The 19370-nt window shown below is 46.1% G+C and overlaps 1 protein-coding gene across 4 annotated transcripts in view; it reads right to left on the bottom strand.

Moving 5' to 3' along the window:
• Nucleotides 1-18641, bottom strand: part of TADA2A (transcriptional adaptor 2A) — a 33522-nt gene extending 14881 nt beyond the window's left edge. Inside the window, exons 1-10 of one of the 4 annotated variants that reach the window (XM_077919365.1) lie at nt 18453-18641; nt 16739-16842; nt 15538-15644; nt 14642-14701; nt 11291-11382; nt 11004-11161; nt 10242-10330; nt 8429-8501; nt 6947-7010; nt 704-747 (exon numbers count right to left, since the gene is read on the bottom strand). In XM_077919365.1, coding sequence (XP_077775491.1) covers nt 704-747; nt 6947-7010; nt 8429-8501; nt 10242-10330; nt 11004-11161; nt 11291-11382; nt 14642-14701; nt 15538-15644; nt 16739-16763 — 712 coding nt within the window. In that variant the 5' untranslated portion in view covers nt 16764-16842; nt 18453-18641. Of the gene's footprint in view, nt 1-703; nt 748-6946; nt 7011-8428; nt 8502-10241; nt 10331-11003; nt 11162-11290; nt 11383-14641; nt 14702-15537; nt 15653-16737; nt 16843-18448 lie in introns of all 4 variants that reach the window. The other 3 variants (XM_077919364.1, XM_077919363.1, XM_028707638.2) reach the window with 3 other exon arrangements.
• Nucleotides 18642-19370: the final 729 nt, after the last annotated feature.

Here is a 19370-nt window from a genome sequence, read left to right on the forward strand (position 1 = left end):
CATCAATGCTTAAAGCCCTAAACAACGCAGGTCCCAAGTACCTGAAAGACCACCTCCATCTCTACACACCTTCTCAGGTGTTAAGCTCTGCAGAGGGGTGGGGTGAGCTCTCTTGGTTTTTCCGCCACCCACAGAGGTCCGGGCAACGGCACCCGCTGGGGACTTTCTCCGAGGCAACCCCTAGATTGTGGGATTGTGGAGGATTCCCTCCCCATAGAGGCACATCCAGCAGTCTCACTTTACAGCTTCTGTTGTGCAATGAAGCTGCACCTCTTTACCCTGGCCTTCAACGAAGTATGTGTGTTTTGCAGGATCCACCTCTTCTGCCGAAATTTATATTGTTCTTTTCTGTTTTTATAATTGTACATATATTGTTATAACCTGTCCCGGGAGCTTATGGTGAAGGGCAGGCAAAAAAATAAAAAATAAAATCATATATATAAATGAATCAAATCAAATAAGCAGCTGGTTGGAGACTGTGGGAAAGAGGATGCTGGACTAGACAAGCTTTTGGTCTGATCCAGGGGCGCCCCAATGCTGCAGAGTCAGAACCTTCGCTTGAACCACTATTTGCCCCCAGAGGTAATTTCACAAACAGAAAATAGCAACACCGAGGTATTTAAAGGGTTAATCAGGCAGCATCCTTTCAGGCTAATTTTAGCCAGGCAGCACAGCCATTAAGGCTGACAGCCGAGATACTCACTCTGGAACTTTCTGAGGTTGATGAGTCCATGGTCTCTTATAATTCTGTAATTGAAAAAGGTACAGCCTGTATTAGGACCATTGCCCAACTATAAACAAGCAATCCTGCAGCAGAAAAGTTATCCTGGGAATTCCTAGAATCTCCTCGTTAATAATATTTTCCAGGAAAGGCCAGGCAAAGCTTCTCTTAGGACTACAGTCGTACCTTGGAAGTCGAACAGAATCCATTCCGGAAGTCCGTTCGACTTCCAAAACATTCAGAAACCAAGGCACTGCTTCTGATTGGCTGCAGGAAGCTCCTGCAGCCAATCAGAAGCCACGGAACCCGTGTCAGACGTTCGGGTTCTAAAGAATGTTCGCAAACCAGAACGCTCACTTCTGGGTTTGTGGCGTTCGGGAGCCAAAATGTTCAAGTTGCAAGGCATTCGACAACCAAGGTATGACTGTATTTAGACACATCAGCTGTCTTCAGGGCGTGGTGAGAGGCCTTCTCTACACAAGCAGTGAGGTGCTAGAATCCTGAGGTGGCAGCATGCAAAGGGCTGTAGCTTAGCGGTAGAGGGTCTGCCTTGCATGCAGAAGGTCCCAGGTTCAACTCCCAGCATCTCCAGGTGGGCCTGGGAAATAATCCCTGCCTCAAACTTGAGGAACTGCTGCCAGTCAGTGTGGGCAATACTGAGCTAGATGGTCAAATGGTGAGGCTGCTCCCTACGTTCCCATGACCAGGACAGTTCAGTCTCCAAGGATGGAAAACACGTTTTTTAAAGTTCTTACCCATGTTCTGCTTTGTCTTTAAACGGCATCCAGGTAAAAAAACCACAGTACCTCTCCTGTTGTGCTAGATTTCTGCTTGCAGGGAATTTTTTCACATGGGAGAGCATTCAAAAATGTGACACCTCCTTACATGCTTGCAATTCAAAGTGATATCGCACATTCCACTATCACATGCTACTGTGTAGATCAGGCTTTGGTGTCTAAGTCCATGAAAGCAGCATATATCTACAGGCTTGTAGACAGCCTGTCCCTTGGTTGACTGTACCAAATAAAACTGCTTCCACACGTGTTCCCACAACTGTAAAGGCACAGTGATGATAGCTCTGCCCCGTGTTTGCACAGAGCAGCACTATGACTGCCCATGGCATTTCTTTCTCTTGCTAGGAGGCCTGGCTAAGGAGAGGCTGGGGACCAAACCTGTTTTATTTATACAGTGGTACCTGGGGTTACATATGCTTCAGGTTGCAGACTCCGCTAACCCAGAAATAGTACCTCGGGTTAAGAACTTTGCTTCAGGATGAGAACAGAAATCGTGCAGCGGCGGTGCAGCGGCAGCAGGAGGCCCCATTAGCTATAGTGGTGCTTCAGGTTAAGAACAGTTTCAGGTTAAGAACAGACCTCCAGAACGAATTAAGTTCTTAACCCGAGGTACCACTGCAATTCCCAAAACTGGCCAAAACTTCTTGTTAGTCTTTGCTTTTGTGCACACTTTTATGGAGATACGAAGAGCAATTGCAATGATAAATAGCTATTGAAAAAGGTGTGTGTTAAAGAGACACCCAACTGATAAGTAAGCAGAAAGACAGCCTTTGGAAGCAGTTTTGATTTGCTACACCAAGAGGGCAGCGGGAAGGTATTTATAAACCTTTTATGTAGCTTGCAGCTTTCTATAAATAGAGGCAACGTGATAGCACGGAAAAGGCGCAAACGTTTTTAAAAGCACCAATTTGGGAACATCAACGTTACTCCTTTAGCAGGAGATGCTAATTAATTCCTACCCTACTTCATATTCTACTGCATGACTTAGCCTTGGAAATAGATTCCAGGCCTGAGGGCCTGGCATTTCCTTACTCTGTGTTAAAACCATAGAGAATTACCAGTGTTGAGACACCTGTAAGTGCACATGATGTTTTCTTACATCTTTATTCCTGACTGGAAAAGCTGCTGGAATGTTTTAATTCAAGTTTGATTTTAACGTTTTAACTGAATTTTATTTTTATTTTGGTATTGTGATATTTGTAGGCTGCTAAGTCTATGGTAGTAGGTAAAGGTAAAGGGACCCCTGACCATTAGGTCCAGTCGTGACCGACTCTGGGGTTGCGGCACTCATCTCGCTTTATTGGCCGAGGGAGCCGGCATACAGCTTCCGGGTCATGGTGCCAGCATGACTAAGCCACTTCTGGCAAAGCAGAGCAGCGCACGAAAATGCTGTTTACCTTCCCGCTGGAGCGGTACCTATTTATCTACTTGCCCTTTGATGTGCTTTCGAACTGCTAGGTTGGCAGGAGCAGGGACCGAGCAATGGGAGCTCACCCTGTTGCGGGGATTTGAACCGCCAACCTTCTGATCGGCAAGTCCTAGGCTCTGTGGTTTAACCCACAGCGCCACCCGCGTCCCCTATAGTAGTAGAGTGGTACATAAATTGTATAAATAGATTTTAAAAAACCAAACCTATTTGGGCAGTTGTGTCCTGCGTGGGACACCCTGTTCCTTGCCTTCCTTCTACCCCCGGGTCTCTCAAACCTGATAGGACTGTGCCGTGCTTGTGGATCTAGCACACCCACCTCTCTAAACCTAGAAACTTCACTGGATGTGCCCGCTTGCGTTCTACACCCCCATGTGCCGCCTCTTCCTCACCCAGGCCCAAGTTGCATCACTCCTATTGGCAAAGTGCTAGACCATCCTGCCATGGATGCCAGAAGTCTCAGGTTTACTCCCTAGCATCTCCTCCTGCTTCAGAACATTGAAGAGTCACTGCCTGTCAATGCGGACAGTACCGAGCCAGATGGATCAATGGGCCTGACTCAAATCAAAGAAAAAATCACACCAAGAACTCTGGCCAATATAAGTTTCAGGAGTGAGAGTGGTCCCTACTGGCAAATCAATAGACAATTGTAACAAAAACTAATCCATTCAAAAGTATGTATTCTGACAAGGATTACAAACACAAATAGAGATTACAAACTCAAACTCATAAGGATATGTATGACACAATAATTTGTTACAGAATTAGAGAAAAGAGTTTATGAGTAGAGGTAAGTTCATGTTAGTCCCTAGTCAGATTCGAGGTGAAGGTCTTAGTTTCAATCATTGAGCAGAAGTCAGAAGTCAATTGTGGATCAGAAACCAGGACAGGGACCTGTTTCGATACAAGGCAGCTTCCTATGTTCCTCCCTGCTCCCTCCACCCAACTACTCCCTGGTAGCACGTTCAGCCTGCCAAGCTGGGATTTACTCTCGCCTTCTCCGCTGGGTAGCCCAGTGCGTGGCAGCTGCGAAAATGGCGAATACCAAACCAAGGGTCAGAAATGACTTAGGACCCAAATATCTGAGACCTCCTCCTTCCCTACAGACCTCCTCGGGTGTTAAGATCAGCAGAGGGGGTCCTCTTGCTAGTTCTGCCGCCCTCAGAAGTTCAGGGTTGGTGGCATTCTCTGTCGTGGGATTCCCTCCCCACAGAGGTGCATCTCACACCTGTATTATATAGCTTTTGGCAAATGCTGAAGATGCTTCTTTTCACCCCTGGCCTTTGGCACCTGAGATGTGTGCTTTTGGGACCCACCCTATTCCTGTAACTCAGGGGTCAGCAAACTATGGCCCAGGGGCCGGATCTGGCCCAATCACCTTCTAAATCCGGCCTGCAGATGGTCCAGGAATCAGCGTGTTTTTACATGAGTAGAATGTGCCCTTTTATTTAAAATGGATCTCTGGGTTATTTGTGGGGCTTAGGAATTCGTTCATTTCCCCCCTCAAAATATAGTCCGGCCTCCCACAAGGGCTGAGGGATAATGGACTGGCCCCCTGCTGAAAAAGTTTGCTGACCCCTGCTGTAACTGATTTGGCTGTACAGTGGTACCTCAGGTTAAGTACTTAATTCGTTCCGGAGGTCAGTTCTTAACCTGAAACTGTTCTTAACCTGAAGCACCACTTTAGCTAATGGGGCCTCCTGCTGCTGCTGTGCCGCCAGAGCATGATTTATGTTCTCATCCTGAAGCAAAGTTCTTAACCTGAAGCACGATTTCTGGGTTAGCGGAGCCTGTAACCTGAAGCGTATGTAACCTGAAGCGTATGTAACCCGAGGTACTACTGTAGTTTTAAATTGTTTCACCTGCGCTGGGATCTGCTGGTGAAGGACAGATTTTACTAACAATCCCGCCAATATCCTAATGGCAGTATACAAATCTATGGTGCGAACACACTTGGAACTGTCCACAGTTTGGGTTGCCTCAGAAGGCAACTGGAGCAGCTTCCCTATGAAGAAAGGCTACAAGTTCATTTGGGGCCTTTTTGCTTAGAGAAAAGGCGAATAAGAGGCAACATGATAAAATTATGCATAGAGTAGAGGAAGTGGATAGCCAAAGGTTCTTTCTCCACTCTTTCATAGTGCTAGAACTTGGGAACATCCTGCCCTAAAGCATCATGGGAAAACCTAGCGTTTGTTGCTGCCCTAAAGTTCCTGCCCTAAAGCATCATGGGAAAACCTAGTGTTTGCCCAGACTTGAACAAGAGCAGTAAATGGCCCTTCCATTACACTGGGATTCTTGCATGCAACTCAAATTAAAAGTCATTTTAATATTTTTAGGCTGAGGTCTGACAAGTGAGTCTCTTCCAACCACATACTGACTTTAAATTATCTGCTGAAAAGGGCATTTTAACTGGGGGGGGGGGGGGAGGGAATGCACTAGACTTCCATCAAGTTAACTACTTTTTAATAACGCACCTCGACTTGAACTACACGTTTGAAAAAATATTGAGATGTTGGGAGTGTCACTAAATAATTTTACAGAGAGTCAGCTAATTGGCTAAGCTGCTGACACAGAATGTTTTAATTAGCCAACTCATCGGCCTCAAGCTGGAAGTCCACTGTAGCAAAGTCTGTGGTGTCAATTATCTACGGATTGCAGTAATTAAGAGGATGGAGTTAAGAGTACCGGTGTCTTTATACCAGAATAGACATCACGTGTACAGCTGGAGAGTGGATGGCTTGCCACTTACTGGATATATCCATGTTTGAGGTTCTCAGATAGAGGTATGACTCTTTCCAGCAACACCTGCAGCTGAGCTGGTGCCCAACATATTGAAGGAATGGGTTTCTATGCAGTCAGTTTAAAACTGACTCAAACCCCCCCCCCTTTTCTTCTTAGCATTTCTAAAATGCTTTAACTTGAGCTGTTGAGCAAATGCATAACAAGAACACAGCTGCATAAACAAGGCTCTCTCCTTTATCAGTCTGTGACGATAAGGATGGCCTTGTCCACTCTAAAGTGGAACAGGGATGACACTCTAGGTCTTATCTTACCACAACCCTGACGCACAAACCTCAGTCCGGGAACAAAGCCAGAGTGCGTTCTCGGAGATGATGACCTCTTCCTCCAAGATAAGAGTAGGAAGAGGAAGATCCTTTTATGGTCAGAAGTACAGGAAGGAATACCCTTTTATGGTTAAGAATACCAGAGCAAGAACATATGTGATGTCAACCTGCGTACATAGGCTGACGTGGTTGGATTCCTAGGGAAGGAGGGAGGGGGTGCCTGGAGGATATATATACTGCATGAAATTTCTTATTTCTTTGGACTTGCTGTGGACTCACCACGCAAGTGCCTACTGCTATCCGGAGAGCAGAATAAACTCTTTCTTGGAATCAACCTTGGTGTCATTTGACTTCCTTCCTCCTGTCCCGGAGCAACGCAGACCCAATCGGTGAACTCCAATAAGGCTACAGTATTGCTCTGCTTTCCTTTGGACCACATCAGTGAGGCTGAGAGCGGGGTCATCTTCTGGGCAGCCCAGAACCTCCAGACACACTCCCCAGGCTTGCGTCCCAACGAGGTCACTTCGGCACTGCTAATGCAGCAGTTTGACTTCATCCTCACAGGCGCGCTCCATTGCTAATGTGGTTTTTATTACTGTATTTTTTTTTACTGTGATTGTTAGTTTGCTTTGGGACTTTCTTAGTGGGAAGCAATGAACTGAATAAACCTAAACCTTGGTTATTGGGGGACGGATGTGGAGGCAAAAAGCAAAGCAAAAAGTTTGGAATTCCTTGCCCGTGACAGTCCTTCCTTCAGATAACAACTTTATATCCAAGGGGAAAGGTGTAAATATCTGCCACACAACCCCATATTCTCTCCCCATGGTTTGCTGATGTTCAAATTCGACACCCAGCCCAGAATAGCTATTCTGCAAAATCTTTGTCACAGAACTCAGCAAGCACACTTAAATTTGAAAGAATGAAAAAGCCAGGAACTCACTTTTTCCTTCGTTGCCTTTCCTTTAACCTCGAGTGATAGATATCTACAACTGCAATCTTCAAAGCTGTGTAAGTTCCGGGGGAGAGGGGAGCAAAATAGATGAAAAGAATAAATCCTTCACACTTACAGAGAAATATATAGAGAATTAGCACAGAGCTTATCTCCCAAATCCCCAAAACAACAACCTGTTTTCATCACAGCGTGAAAAAACGACACAGGCCTCAGCAGGGAAGAGACTAGCCAAATCTGGTTTTTGAGATGTTACAAGAGAGAAACCTTCTCAAGGCACTGCAGTGGAAGCAGTTCCAAAGTCTGTATATGAACTGCCGCTGTTTTGAGTCTTATTTTTAGCTGCTTTGATTTGGTACATGACATATTTGCAATCCATTATTGGAGGGAGAATGCCTCTGTATGCCACTCGCTAGGAATCACAAGCAGTTGCATTTAGATGTTGCACTCAGGGTCTTGCCTGTGGGGCGTTCCATAGGGGCAACTTGCCAGCCATTGTGAGAAGAGGGGCCTTATACATGACCCAGCAAGCTCTTCCTATGAACTGTGTGTGTGTGTGTGTGTGTGTGGTGATCCTTATTGTTTTAGGGTAAAACGTGTGACGAATATATAGCTGGGAGCTGTCTTAGGAGGGCTTGCTCTGAGAGGCGGCACAAAAATGTTGAAATGTATAATGTGCCCCTGCGTTGTGGGACCTTGCCCCACTGAGGTGGCTCCCATGCGGCAGGATGTGCATGTGAAGAAGGGTTAACATTCCTGCATCTTGCTAAAAGCCAGATAGCACATAAAATACCAGTGTTTCAGGGATCCAAGCATGGGTCCCCCAAAAAATCAAGAATCGTAACCGAGGCTGAAATTTTGCAGTAGCAAACAGTGTGGCTCTGGGGCGGTAGTGGTCCTCCCCTGAGCTCCTGACAGCTGAGCCACTACTGCTTATCAGGAGGGAGAGGGGTGAGGTGGCAGGAAGGTAGGGGTAGTGCAAACACTTCAGCAGAGCCAATCCAGAGCTCCTGCTGCTGCATTTGCTCCATGCTGGCCTCACTGCTGCCTCACCCACTCTTTCCTGGTAAACGACAGGCACTCAGCTGCCAGGAGGTCAAGGGAGTGATGTCCCCTGCAAAGCTGCTCTGTTTGTGTGTATGCGAGCATACATGTGTGTGTGTGTGGGGGGGGGAATATTCAGCAAATCAACACAGTAAAAAACATTACCATGTAGAATCATAGAATTGTAGAGTTGGAAGGGACCCCAAGAGTCAGCGAGCCTAATTCCCCTCAATGCAGGAATCTCCACAAATGGTCCCCCATCCAATTTGAAACCACACTGGACCCTGCTTAGCTTTGCAAATGTGCTAGCAGTTTTGTCACTGCACCACTAAAGCAACTGGAGAACCACTAAACCATCCCTTGTTGCTTCCAATCTCTGAGTGGAGATACCCCACATTTCCTCTTATAGCTTCACAATGCAAAACACACCGTGTAAAAGTTCCGAGTCATCCTCCACAAAGTCTATATCCCTTAAATCCCATTCAGCATAGTTGTCAAATTCCTGTGGGAGGAAAAAACAACAACTATTGACACAGATGCTGGCAGAAGCTAGGATTTCCACTGTTCAACAACAGAAAGCATAACAGAACTTGAACATTTCCCTGTGGTATAAAAACGTACGGAATTTGATTGCCGCAGGAAAAAATAACACTTAAATTACAGGTTTCCGAGGGAAAGGAGGGCCCTGAACACTTCTATGCAGTTTAGTGGGAATTTATTTCATGTTCCGGATTTTGACATGCAGCAATCTCTTCCTGCACCATCCAGAGAAATATGGATGTCAGGATTTAAGATAGGGTGTTGTGACTTTGTACAGTTACTCCTTTATTTGCCCTGCCTTGTTTTAGACATCTTTAAGTTGATATTTTGCTGTGGTTTGCATTTAATACTCTGAAAATAAACAAAAGCATTTGTTTGTTTTTTTAAAAAAGAAATTTGTGGATTTTTTTTTTAAGGTCTCAAGAACCATCGATTTAATGCAAAGGCAGAGATAGCAAAAATGACAAAAGAGCTTTGCAACAACCCCTTCATTCCCAAAGTCTTCAAGGCAGCAAATGGACCACACCACCAGCAGTTCTTCTCACAATTCCTGGGGTTGTCCTTGGCGATTTGGGTCACTCTGCTGCCTTGAAGACTTGGAACCAGACTCCTGCACAGCTGTGTGCTCTGGTTTGGTGTAGGAGGGTAGGGAATAAAATAAGACAAAGCAAAAAATGTTGCTTGTTGATACCCCCACTTCCAGATCCTGATATGAATTTAGCAGGAACTTGATGCCAATTCATCAGCTTCTAACAATAACAACAATAGCAGCAGACGATTTGCAGCGACTCTTCTCCAGTTGCGAGCATCTCTGCTGCACAGACTGTGCATTTAGTCAATCTTGCTGCTCCCCCAGCGGGTTCCAAGCGGTATTGCATCCTATGCTTGTTTATTAAGTGCTCAGTGCCACCAAATCCAAGCCTCTGAACTAGGGGTGGGGAACAGCAGACCCAGGGGCCAAGTGTGGCCCTCCATGCCTATCTGGCCCTTGGAACTCGCCACAAGCCACACCCCTTATCCCCCGATTCACACCTCTCACTGCTCCTATTTTGCACCCCAAGTGTATTTCCCTGACTGGGATGCGCCTTCAACTCTGAACATGCCTCCTGCTTGTCGTAGAGAGGGGAGGGTGAGGGTGAGTAGAAAATAGCCTACTGCACAAAAGTAAAAAATAAATAAATGTATTCCTTGCTCTGTCCACCTTTGCCTCAGGCCTCGCCCACTATGTGGCCCTTGGGAGGTTTGTCAGAAAAGAATGTGGCCCTTGGTTCCCCAACCCTGCTCTGAATCACCACCACAAGCCGAAAATCCCACTATAAGCTCCAAAATATGACCTGAGAAATACATTGCAAGTGGTACTGAGAAGTATCACATGCAGGGACAAGAAGGCTCTCATTTCATTCATTCATTCAGCCACCTCCCTGCCCCAATTTCATGAATTGGCTCTCGGCGTGGTTTACGAAAACAAAGGGGCGGGGGGGAAGATGAATCAGGAAAATAACAAACAGAATCGCAGAGTTGGAAAGGGACCACAAGGGTCATCTAATCCCACCTCCTGCAATGCAGGAAACATTTGCTCAACGTGGGGCTCGAACCCAGCACGCTCTCATGCTTTACCAACTGAGCTATCCCAGCCATAACGACATTCATCCTATTTGTTTCCAGCAAGAAAGGCAAAGAGCCACACCGAATGAGTTCCTACCTCAATGAAGTCTGCTCTTGCTGGCATGTATCCAGCCATATCCCTGGAGAGCAAGGAATCAAAGGTAGGCCGCGGAGGATCTTCAGCAGCTGGGAGGGGGTGGAAAGCATGTTTTAGTAGTCGGGCCAATTAAAAAAAATTTATTTGCACCTCCCCTCCTCTCAAAGCAAAGGAGGAAAAAATGGTGTGAATAGCATGCAGGGGGAAGGAAGCGCATTTGTTAGCTTTTTTTTTTAAAGTTCTTAAGTTAATAACTTGTTATGAATTTCTGTAGTGCCTAACTGTACCTGTCACTGATTCATGTCCCTGAAGGCCCATCTTTAGACACAGAATAAGGCATGGGTAGCTAACACAGAGGTCTGCATCTCCAGTCATCTGGAGTCATGACTGTAGTCAGTCATACCTTGGAAGTCGAACAAAATCCATTCCAGAAGTCTCTTCAACTTCTGAAATGTTTGACTTCCAAAGCATGGCTTCTATTGGATGCAGGAAGCTCCTGCAGCCAATCAAAAGTCACGGAAGCCCCGTCGGATGTTTGGCTTCCAAAAGAACGTTCGCAAACTGGAACATTCACTCCCAGTTTTCGATCATTCGGGAGCCAGAACGTGTGACTCCCAAGGTGTTTGGGAGCTGAGGTACGACTGTACTGATCGTGCTGGCTAGGGCTGATGGGAGTTGTAGTCCTAACAGCCCCTGAAGGGCACCACACTGGCTAATCTAGGAATGTGAAATGCTGCCTCTGTCCCTGCCATGGTCTCTTACAATAAAACGGGATGGCTGTGTCACTGTGTTGATTCTCTTCCGCTTGCTTCAGATTTAATAGCGTGGATGCAAAGAGGGGGTTGTTGATGAAATGCTTCATGTAATGTTTTTCACACTCCTCTTTCGTCTTTGTGTTCATCTGATTTGCTACATCCTGCCTATAAGAGAGAGAGGAGGGGGAATAGTTCTGGTTATGCATCAATCAGAAGGAGGATTGCTCTGTCTGGTTTGCAGTACCCACCAAAGCGGGACAGATCTCAATGTTTAATCAGGCATAAAACTCTCACCAGTTTCCAAAGCCACAATCCATCACAGCTTCTAAGAGGGCCATTTCTTCTTGAGCTGTCCAAGTCGGATCAAGGACGGGGAAGTTGGATGTCTGGCGATATGGGGAAACAAGGAACGGAACTAATTTTGGCTGCGATTCTGAGCATGGTGTTCAGTAGCTTAAATCCCACCCATCACAGCCTTTAGTGGCATTTTGAACTTGCCTTGTCACCAAAAATCAAGACGAGGAACAACACGTTAGAACACATATATACAAATGGTACACTAAAGCCCCAACTTGCAACCGATTGAGCTCTGGCCGTCAACACAGCTCAGGAATCCCCGTCTCCTGGTGACAACCAAACTCAGCCCAAATAAAAATGGTCTTGTAATTTTGCTCCTGGTGCTGGGGGTCTTCAGGAGAATGAATTCCAGTTGTGGAACAGAAATACTGTGCAGTACATCCCTGTCCCTTCAAAGTGGGGGTGGAAGAGACACCATTACCACAGCAGGGGTGGAATACTGTACTTTTTTTGCCAGATTCAGCCACTTCCCCATGTATATTCACTGGATTGCATAGGTGGTGAGACTTCCCCTGTTTGTTACTGGAGATCTGATCATGTGCTGTGGGTGCCACATACCACATCCACTTTTGCAGGAGTGCCATTGAGAAGGGCAGGGTGGCTACACCATCCTGGATTTGGGGCAACTCACAGCTTCTGCACATTTTGCGACTTTTTTCTTTTATTTTTTGAATCCAGTGGGCCAAGTAGAGATGAATGCACACCCTCTTGGTTTGGTTTGGTTTTTTAAAGTTGCCTAAGAACACAAGAAGAGCCTGCAGGATCAGGCCAGTGTCCCATCTAGTCCAGTATCCTTTTCTCACAGTGGCCAGCCTGATGCGTGTCGGAAACCCACAAGCAGGACCCGGGTGCAACAGCACTCTTCCCCAAACACAAGAGCATTTTCTTGTTCTTGGTACTATGAGGCATAAGGCTTCTGACTGTGGAGGTGGAACACAGCAATCACTGCTAGTAGCCATTGATAGCATTAAAAGAGGATCAGACAAATTCATGGGAGGATAAGGCTATCCAAGATGGTGGGCATCAATGTCTCCTGTGAGAGGGAGACCTGAAGTTTAACTACCGTCTTGGCCCGAATATAAGCCACGACCGCAAATAAGCTGCACCTTTAATATTTGGTGGCTTCAGGGAGACTTGGGAGACATGGATGGGACGAGCGCCATTGCCCTGTGCTGCTTTCTGGGGGGAGCCGCACCGCTTTGCCGGCGGCCTTCCCCCCTTCCCCCAGCCGGTGTAGGGGAGGCTTGGGAGTGGCGGGTGGGCTGCGCACTGTTGCCCTGCGCTCCTGTGGGTTGGGGGAGCCGTACCACTTTGCCAGCGGCATAAGGTCATTAATATAAGCCGCACTTTAATTTTTCACAATCAGAATTTGGAAAAAAGTGTGGCTTATATTCGGGCCAATACAGCATGCACTGTGTGAATAAATGCTTTCTTTTATCTGTCCTGCATCTTCCAACATTCAGCTTCACTGGATGACTGATCTGTGTTGACATCAGAATATAACCACAACATAAAAAGGTAAAGGGACCCCTGACCATTAGGTCCAGTCGTGGCCAACTCTTGGGTTGCGGCGCTCATCTCGCTTTATTGGCCAAGGGAGCTGGCATACAGCTTCCGGGTCATGTGGCCAGCATGACTAAGCCGCTTCTGGCGAATCAGAGCAGCACATGGAAATGCCGTTTATCTTCCCGCCAGAGTGGTACCTATTTATCTACTTGCACTTTGATGTGCTTTCGAACTGCTAGGTTGGCAGGAGCAGGGACCGAGCAGCGGGAGCTCACCCCGTCGCAGGGATTCGAACCGCCGACCTTCTGATCGGCAAGCCCTAGGCTCTGTGGTTTAACCCACAGCGCTACCCACATCCCTTAACCACAACATACTCTCTTATTAATACAGATCACATGCATAAGATACATTTAAAGCACACGGCTTTCCCCAAAGAATTCCAGGAACTGCAGTTTGTTAAGGATGCTCAAAAATGTAGCTTGGCCTGATCCGGCAGGCTATCTTATGTTCGTAAATGGTGTTCATAACTCAGTGACTTCCTCCAGAGGCACCATTCAAATCTGGTATGTGGGGCTGCAAATGTCCATTGCTGAGTAGTACATTTCCTTAGGTCTACATGTACGAAAACAAATTATTCCAGTACCTGGGGAACAAGAGATCAGGCTGCTGCTTCTGGAATGACAGTTTAAAAGCTCCAACAGCACGCCGCAGGAATTTCAAGTTATTATCATGTAATGCAAATATCTCACAAGCTATAATTACGGTTAGCTCCTGAAAGTGGTATTACAGAACACAACGAAGACCTCTTCGTTTACTTCTCTGTGGCTATAATTCCAGAAGTAACATGGGCATGACAGATTAAAACACAAACAAAACACACTCCACTACCCCCCCAGAAAAACAACCACTGTTCAATGGGAAACCTGTTTTAGGAGTTTCAATGGAACAGAAAATGTAACTGTTCTTCGTGACATAACAATTTAACTAAAGTGTTTTCTGGTTAATTCAGTACACGAGGAAAAACATTATTGTTCTACAAAGTAATATCTAGGGTAGAGGTAGCCAATGAAGTGCCCTTCCCCCCCCCCCTTGCTAGACTACAACTCCCACCATCCCTGACCATTTGGCATGCTGGCTGAAGGGAATTGGGAGTTGTCGTTCACAGTCATCAAGAGAGCACTACACTGGCTACCCCTGGTCTAATGAATCTTCTAATGCAAAGCGGCTAAAACCTCGCCTAGGCGGGACTAGATTGGGCCTTCCAAGCAAATTTTTCTGCTCTCCATCCCCAAGACCCCACTCATTTTGGAAACATCTTCTTCTTCTTTTAATTAGACACAATGCTGGGGTGGGCAGTCATTTAAGGCCAAGCCAGCCCCCTGATGAGGATGCAAATTGCCCCCTCTCTGGTTGCCAGAGTGATCATTAGAAGAGCTGAAAGGAGGCAATATCAAAGGGCTGATCTGCAAGCATTGGCTGAGGAGGGGGACTGTGCATCCTATGTGCTTGTGTGCGCAAATCTGGCATCGCCACAACTACCACTGGCTTCTGACCTCAAACCCCCGTTCTATCAAGTTCAGGCATCCCCAACCTGCGGCCCTCCACATGTTTTTGACCTACAACTCCCATGATCCCTAGCTAACAGGACGAGTGGTCAGGGATGATGGGAATTGTAGTCCAAAACATCTGGAGGGCCAAAGGTTGGGGATGCCTGATCAAGATGTGTCCCCCAGAGACTGACAACGAGAAGAAAAAGCAAGGTAATCAGAAAGGTGCATTTACCACTATTTCATAGGTGTGGTCGCTCTGGTGTTTCTTGTACTCAAATCCTATCGTGAAGCACTGCAAAACAAAGGAGTTTGCCACTAGGTTACTTTTCTTCCTTCTTTCTGTAGATGGGAAACAGGGACTTTATACTGACTATAAAGAGGTAAAATGAAAAGGACACTGGGATGCCTCGATCAGAAACAAAACATCCCTTCCCTATAGTTATTTCCTGGAACCTTTCTAACAAACAGTTTCCTTTTATTGGTGCTATGCAATAAATAAACTGTTAAACACACTGAAAAGGGGCTGACTCCAGCATATAACACCATTGACTATAATTCACAGGCTCACGTTGGCAAGAAGACTGCTTTACAACAAAGAATAGCAATCTGTTTGCAGATGACTTCCAACAAGACTTTGGCGCAGCTTGGAGTTGTTAGCCCAGGAGTCAGCAGCCATTTTAGGCTAGTGGGCAGATTTGTAATTATGAGAGAGTGCCATGGGAGACAGAAAATGGCTGCTATGGAGGCATGCTATGGAGGCATGCTAACTTCAGCATAGGAGAGGCTGAGCTGGTACGAACAGGGACTGATCAGGAAGCACAAACAGTTTCTCAGGTATTGTTGATTTCTGAAGAAATGTTTTCGGAGACCTTTCAGAGCACCGCAGGAGATAATGGCAGGCACACTGGTGCCTCGGGATCCACGTTGGTGACCCCCTATGTGAGCCACTGCCAGCTATACAAAAGAAAAAGAAAAAGCAGCAGCAAGAGCTGGGAGCTCTTGTCTTATTGATATGCCCTAGTCTGCTTCCTGGTGATCTGGCTACTTGGCTTTCAGCATCCTGGGAGAACACAACAGGCTTGGTAACTCAACCCTCCTTCATTTCTCTCCTTGTAAATGTAAGTTTACCTGCAAGCACAGCAAGAAGGGAGGTGGGCCGCACTCTGCACACTTTATGTAAGGTTCTGCGAGGTAAGAGGAACACCCTCGGCATGGCGGCTTGTCAAAAGGGTCATCTGTAAAGCCAACAAGACCAATACGTAATAAAGCTTGGGCGCCATTTTGCAAAGCAAACTCCTTCACTTGTTGTCGGCGGAGAAACTGACACAGTAATACATCTACATGTTAAGGTAAATAGGACACGGTGGGGAAAGTTTGTGGAATATTTGAAAAATCCCAGTATGCAAGCAAGTTCATTAGTAGGGTTAACTTAAATCAAGCAGTTAAAATTATTATCAAGAGAAATGGAAGAATAACTTAAAAACGGAGCAAACTGGAAAATGCAGTGTTAAAAATTTAAATCAGAAAAGAAACCACAAAAGGGGGGAGGGAAGTGAAATATGTTATTGTACCGGATGTATTTGTTTGAAAGGCGTGTAATTGTGATTTTTTTATTGAGAAAAAAAATTAAAAAGAAAAAGATAGATAGGAAACTGCCCTATACTGAATCAGACCATTGGTCCATCTAACTCAATTTCAGATCAGAACATTTCCCCAACCCTTTCTGGCGACGCTGTGTTTTGAATCTGGGACCTTCTGCGTAGGCCAGGGTGTTTTTGTGCCAACAGACACTAGTAGGGTGGACACTGAAACTACTACATATCCCTAGTGACGCCAGCCATCAAAACTCAAGTTGGTTCATATCTGTTCAACCCCATTCTACGCAGGTGCAGGAAACATTTGGCTGCCCAGACACTGCTGAACTACAGCTCCCATCACCCACAGCAAGCACAGCCAGTGGCATGGGATGATGGGAGTAGTAGTTTAATAACATCTGGAGGGCCAAAGGTTCCCCTTGCCTGCACTAGTTGAGATGGAATGCCAGGAAATGGATTTTATATGGATTTCTGGGTTTCCTCTGTAAACCTTGGGGTTTCCCAAGGCTGCTACTACCTCCCCCTTGAATGTGGCTGGGGCCATTTTGGCTACAATAAGGAACATGTTCTCGGAACATGAGAAACAGAAGTAAGTTGCATAGCCACATATCATTCCACATTCACTTATGATCTCGCCAGATCAGGTGGTATCTTTCACCTAGCACTACCTATTTATGAAAGTTGGGGATTCACATTGCAAGCACTATCAGCAACCTTTGAGTGACTCTACTTACTGCTGAACGATGTCAGACGCTCCATGTTCCTCCCTTGGGCACCTGAACTTCACTTAAAGACTACAATCTCTCATTGAATTAAGCTTTCCAGTGACGCTCAACCCCTGAAAAAAGAAAAATAAAGATGTGTGCCCGTTTGTAGGCCCCTGGAAGAAAAATATAGGAATACAGGAAGATGCCTTATACTGAGTCAGACCATTGGGCCATCTAGCTCAATACTGTCCACACTGACTGGCAGTAGCATTCCAGGGTTTCAGGCAGGGGATATACCCAGCTCTGCCTGGAAATGCCGTCAAGAAGAAAAAGAGCCGTCAGCACCATTGGTCCAGTATTGTGGAAAACTCTGCAAACAGAGATTCAGCAGTTGCCTTCTGTTTCAACTTGTGCCCACCTGACCACTTCAATTGGCAGAACTGCTATTTTTACATAATGCCCACACCACTTCTGTAAGAACATGATTGTCTAGTGTGGCAACACCGACACTTTGGAACTCCCTGCCAATTGATATCAAACAGGCTCTTTCACCCATCCTTTTCTATGGCTGCTGAATACATTCTCATTTAGATTGTGTATAACTGTAGAAATTTTAATTTATATCTATTACATTGTAGTTTAAACCTAATCTATGTTTTAAATGATGGCTCTAAATATTTAGTAGTAATTTTATTTTATCCTTTTTGTAAAACGCTTTGAGGTTTTTCTGCAATCAAGCAGTATATACATTTTATGAAGTCGATAAAATAAAATGAACCTCCAAAAGCCTGTTGAAATCTTTTCCATTCCGCCAGGCCCATGCAGGCAATTACGAATACATCTTTCCACAATAATCAATGTCTGATTTTAACTTTTTATATCGCTTTTACTGTATTTTTATATTCCATTGTTGTAAACTCTCTCTCTCTGTGTGTGTGTTTTTATAAATAATAGATAAGACATCTGGAGGGTCACAGGTGTTAACACTGAACATAAGATGGAACAAAAATCAAATTTGATTTTAACAGCAGTTCTATCAATGAGCAGCTGAAGCATGTGGCTAGTGGGAAGGGGAGGCAGCATGGTATAAGGCAGGTTTCCTCAACCTCCTCCAGATGTTTTTGGCCTACAACTCCCATGATCCCTAGCTAGCAGGACCAGTGGTCAGGGATGATGGGAATTGTAGTCTCAAAACATCTGGAGGGCTGAGGTTGAGGAAGCCTGGTGTAAGGTGTACACTCTATGGAAAAAATAAATCAAGAACAACAAAAGGTGTGTCTGTGTGGTGGGGGGGGTAAATTCCCCCCCCCCTCCATCACCAGACTCCATCAAGACACAGGTCTTGTCAGGCCCTTCGAAATCAACCTTCTCTTCCTCCCCACAACCTTTTATACTCCCCCCTCCCCAACTGACGCCTCAACGTCACAGCAACCACGCGCTCCCTCGTTCCCCCCCCCCCTTGGCCAATGAGGTGAAGCAGGCGGCAGCGCACGCGAGAGCGAGTTCCATCCGGGCTCCGCCTCAGACAGCGAGAGCGCACGCGCTGACCAGGGGCGCGCCTGGCTTTCGTTCCATTCCCCCCTCCCCTCCTGAATGTGTCGTTCCTTTCATTCCCCCCCCCCCCAAACACACAAGCCACCCGGTTACTTCCGCTCTTCCGACACAGCCGCCCCGCCCCTTTTCTCTCCCTCTCCCCTCCCCGCCGCGAAGCACACCGCAGCCCCGCCCCTTGATTACCTGCCTCGCTTTTGCTCGCCTTTCGCTTGCTTTGCCGACTCGACCCGGCTTTAAATTACGTGCGTTCCACGCAGAACGGGGCGGCACAGGCGGCCCCTCCCTCTCCCCCTCGCAGCCGTCCGTTGCGCTCACGCTCTTTCTCTCTCTCTCTGGAACGTGCTCGGGCCCGACGGGTGGCTGTGCACGTGGGCTGTCGAGACCGCGTGCGCGTGCGCGCGCTCCTCCTCCCCTCCCCCTCCCGTCTTCCTCCTCACCTCAGAATACTGTACTGTACTGTATACTGTATATATTTATTCTCCTCTCACCTTGAACGCACATAAGTAGAACGAAGAAGGCTCACGGTAGCCGTAGAATATATTCGTAATATGCCAAGATTACTTGGGAGTAAACACATTTTTTTAAAAAAAAATTGGTTTTCATGTAAAATGAATAATAATAAACCAATAAGGGAAAACGGATTACACAGCTGTGGGGCACGACAAACGGAAATGACAATACATTGCTGAGGAAAAAATGAGCGCCTGTAAAGAAATATACGTTGAGAAAGCTCTATGCGTGCCATATATTTAAAGCACATAGGTAATAGATTTATTTCCCCCCAAATAATACTGGGAACTGTCGCTTAGACGCTGGAGATTTATAGCTCTTTGAGGGGTAAACTACCTTTGGGTAACTGGGAGAACTTTGAGTAATAATGGTCACTACAAGGAAGAGTATTGACATGTCTAGGATTCTGCTTAAGCAAAATGTGAAGTGGTGGCTTAAGGTGTTGTTGCATTACAATTTAAATGTTTGGTCAACTTGCACAAATAATTTAAATAAAATGAAGCAAACGTTGATGGCACCAAGTAAAGCAGTTCAGCAGTATTAAAATAAACATCCACTTGACACACTGCCGAGTTGAGACACAAGTACTTTTTAG

The sequence above is a fragment of the Podarcis muralis genome, chromosome 15, assembly GCF_964188315.1.
Source record: "Podarcis muralis chromosome 15, rPodMur119.hap1.1, whole genome shotgun sequence".
In the NCBI taxonomy this organism is placed as follows: domain Eukaryota; kingdom Metazoa; phylum Chordata; class Lepidosauria; order Squamata; family Lacertidae; genus Podarcis; species Podarcis muralis.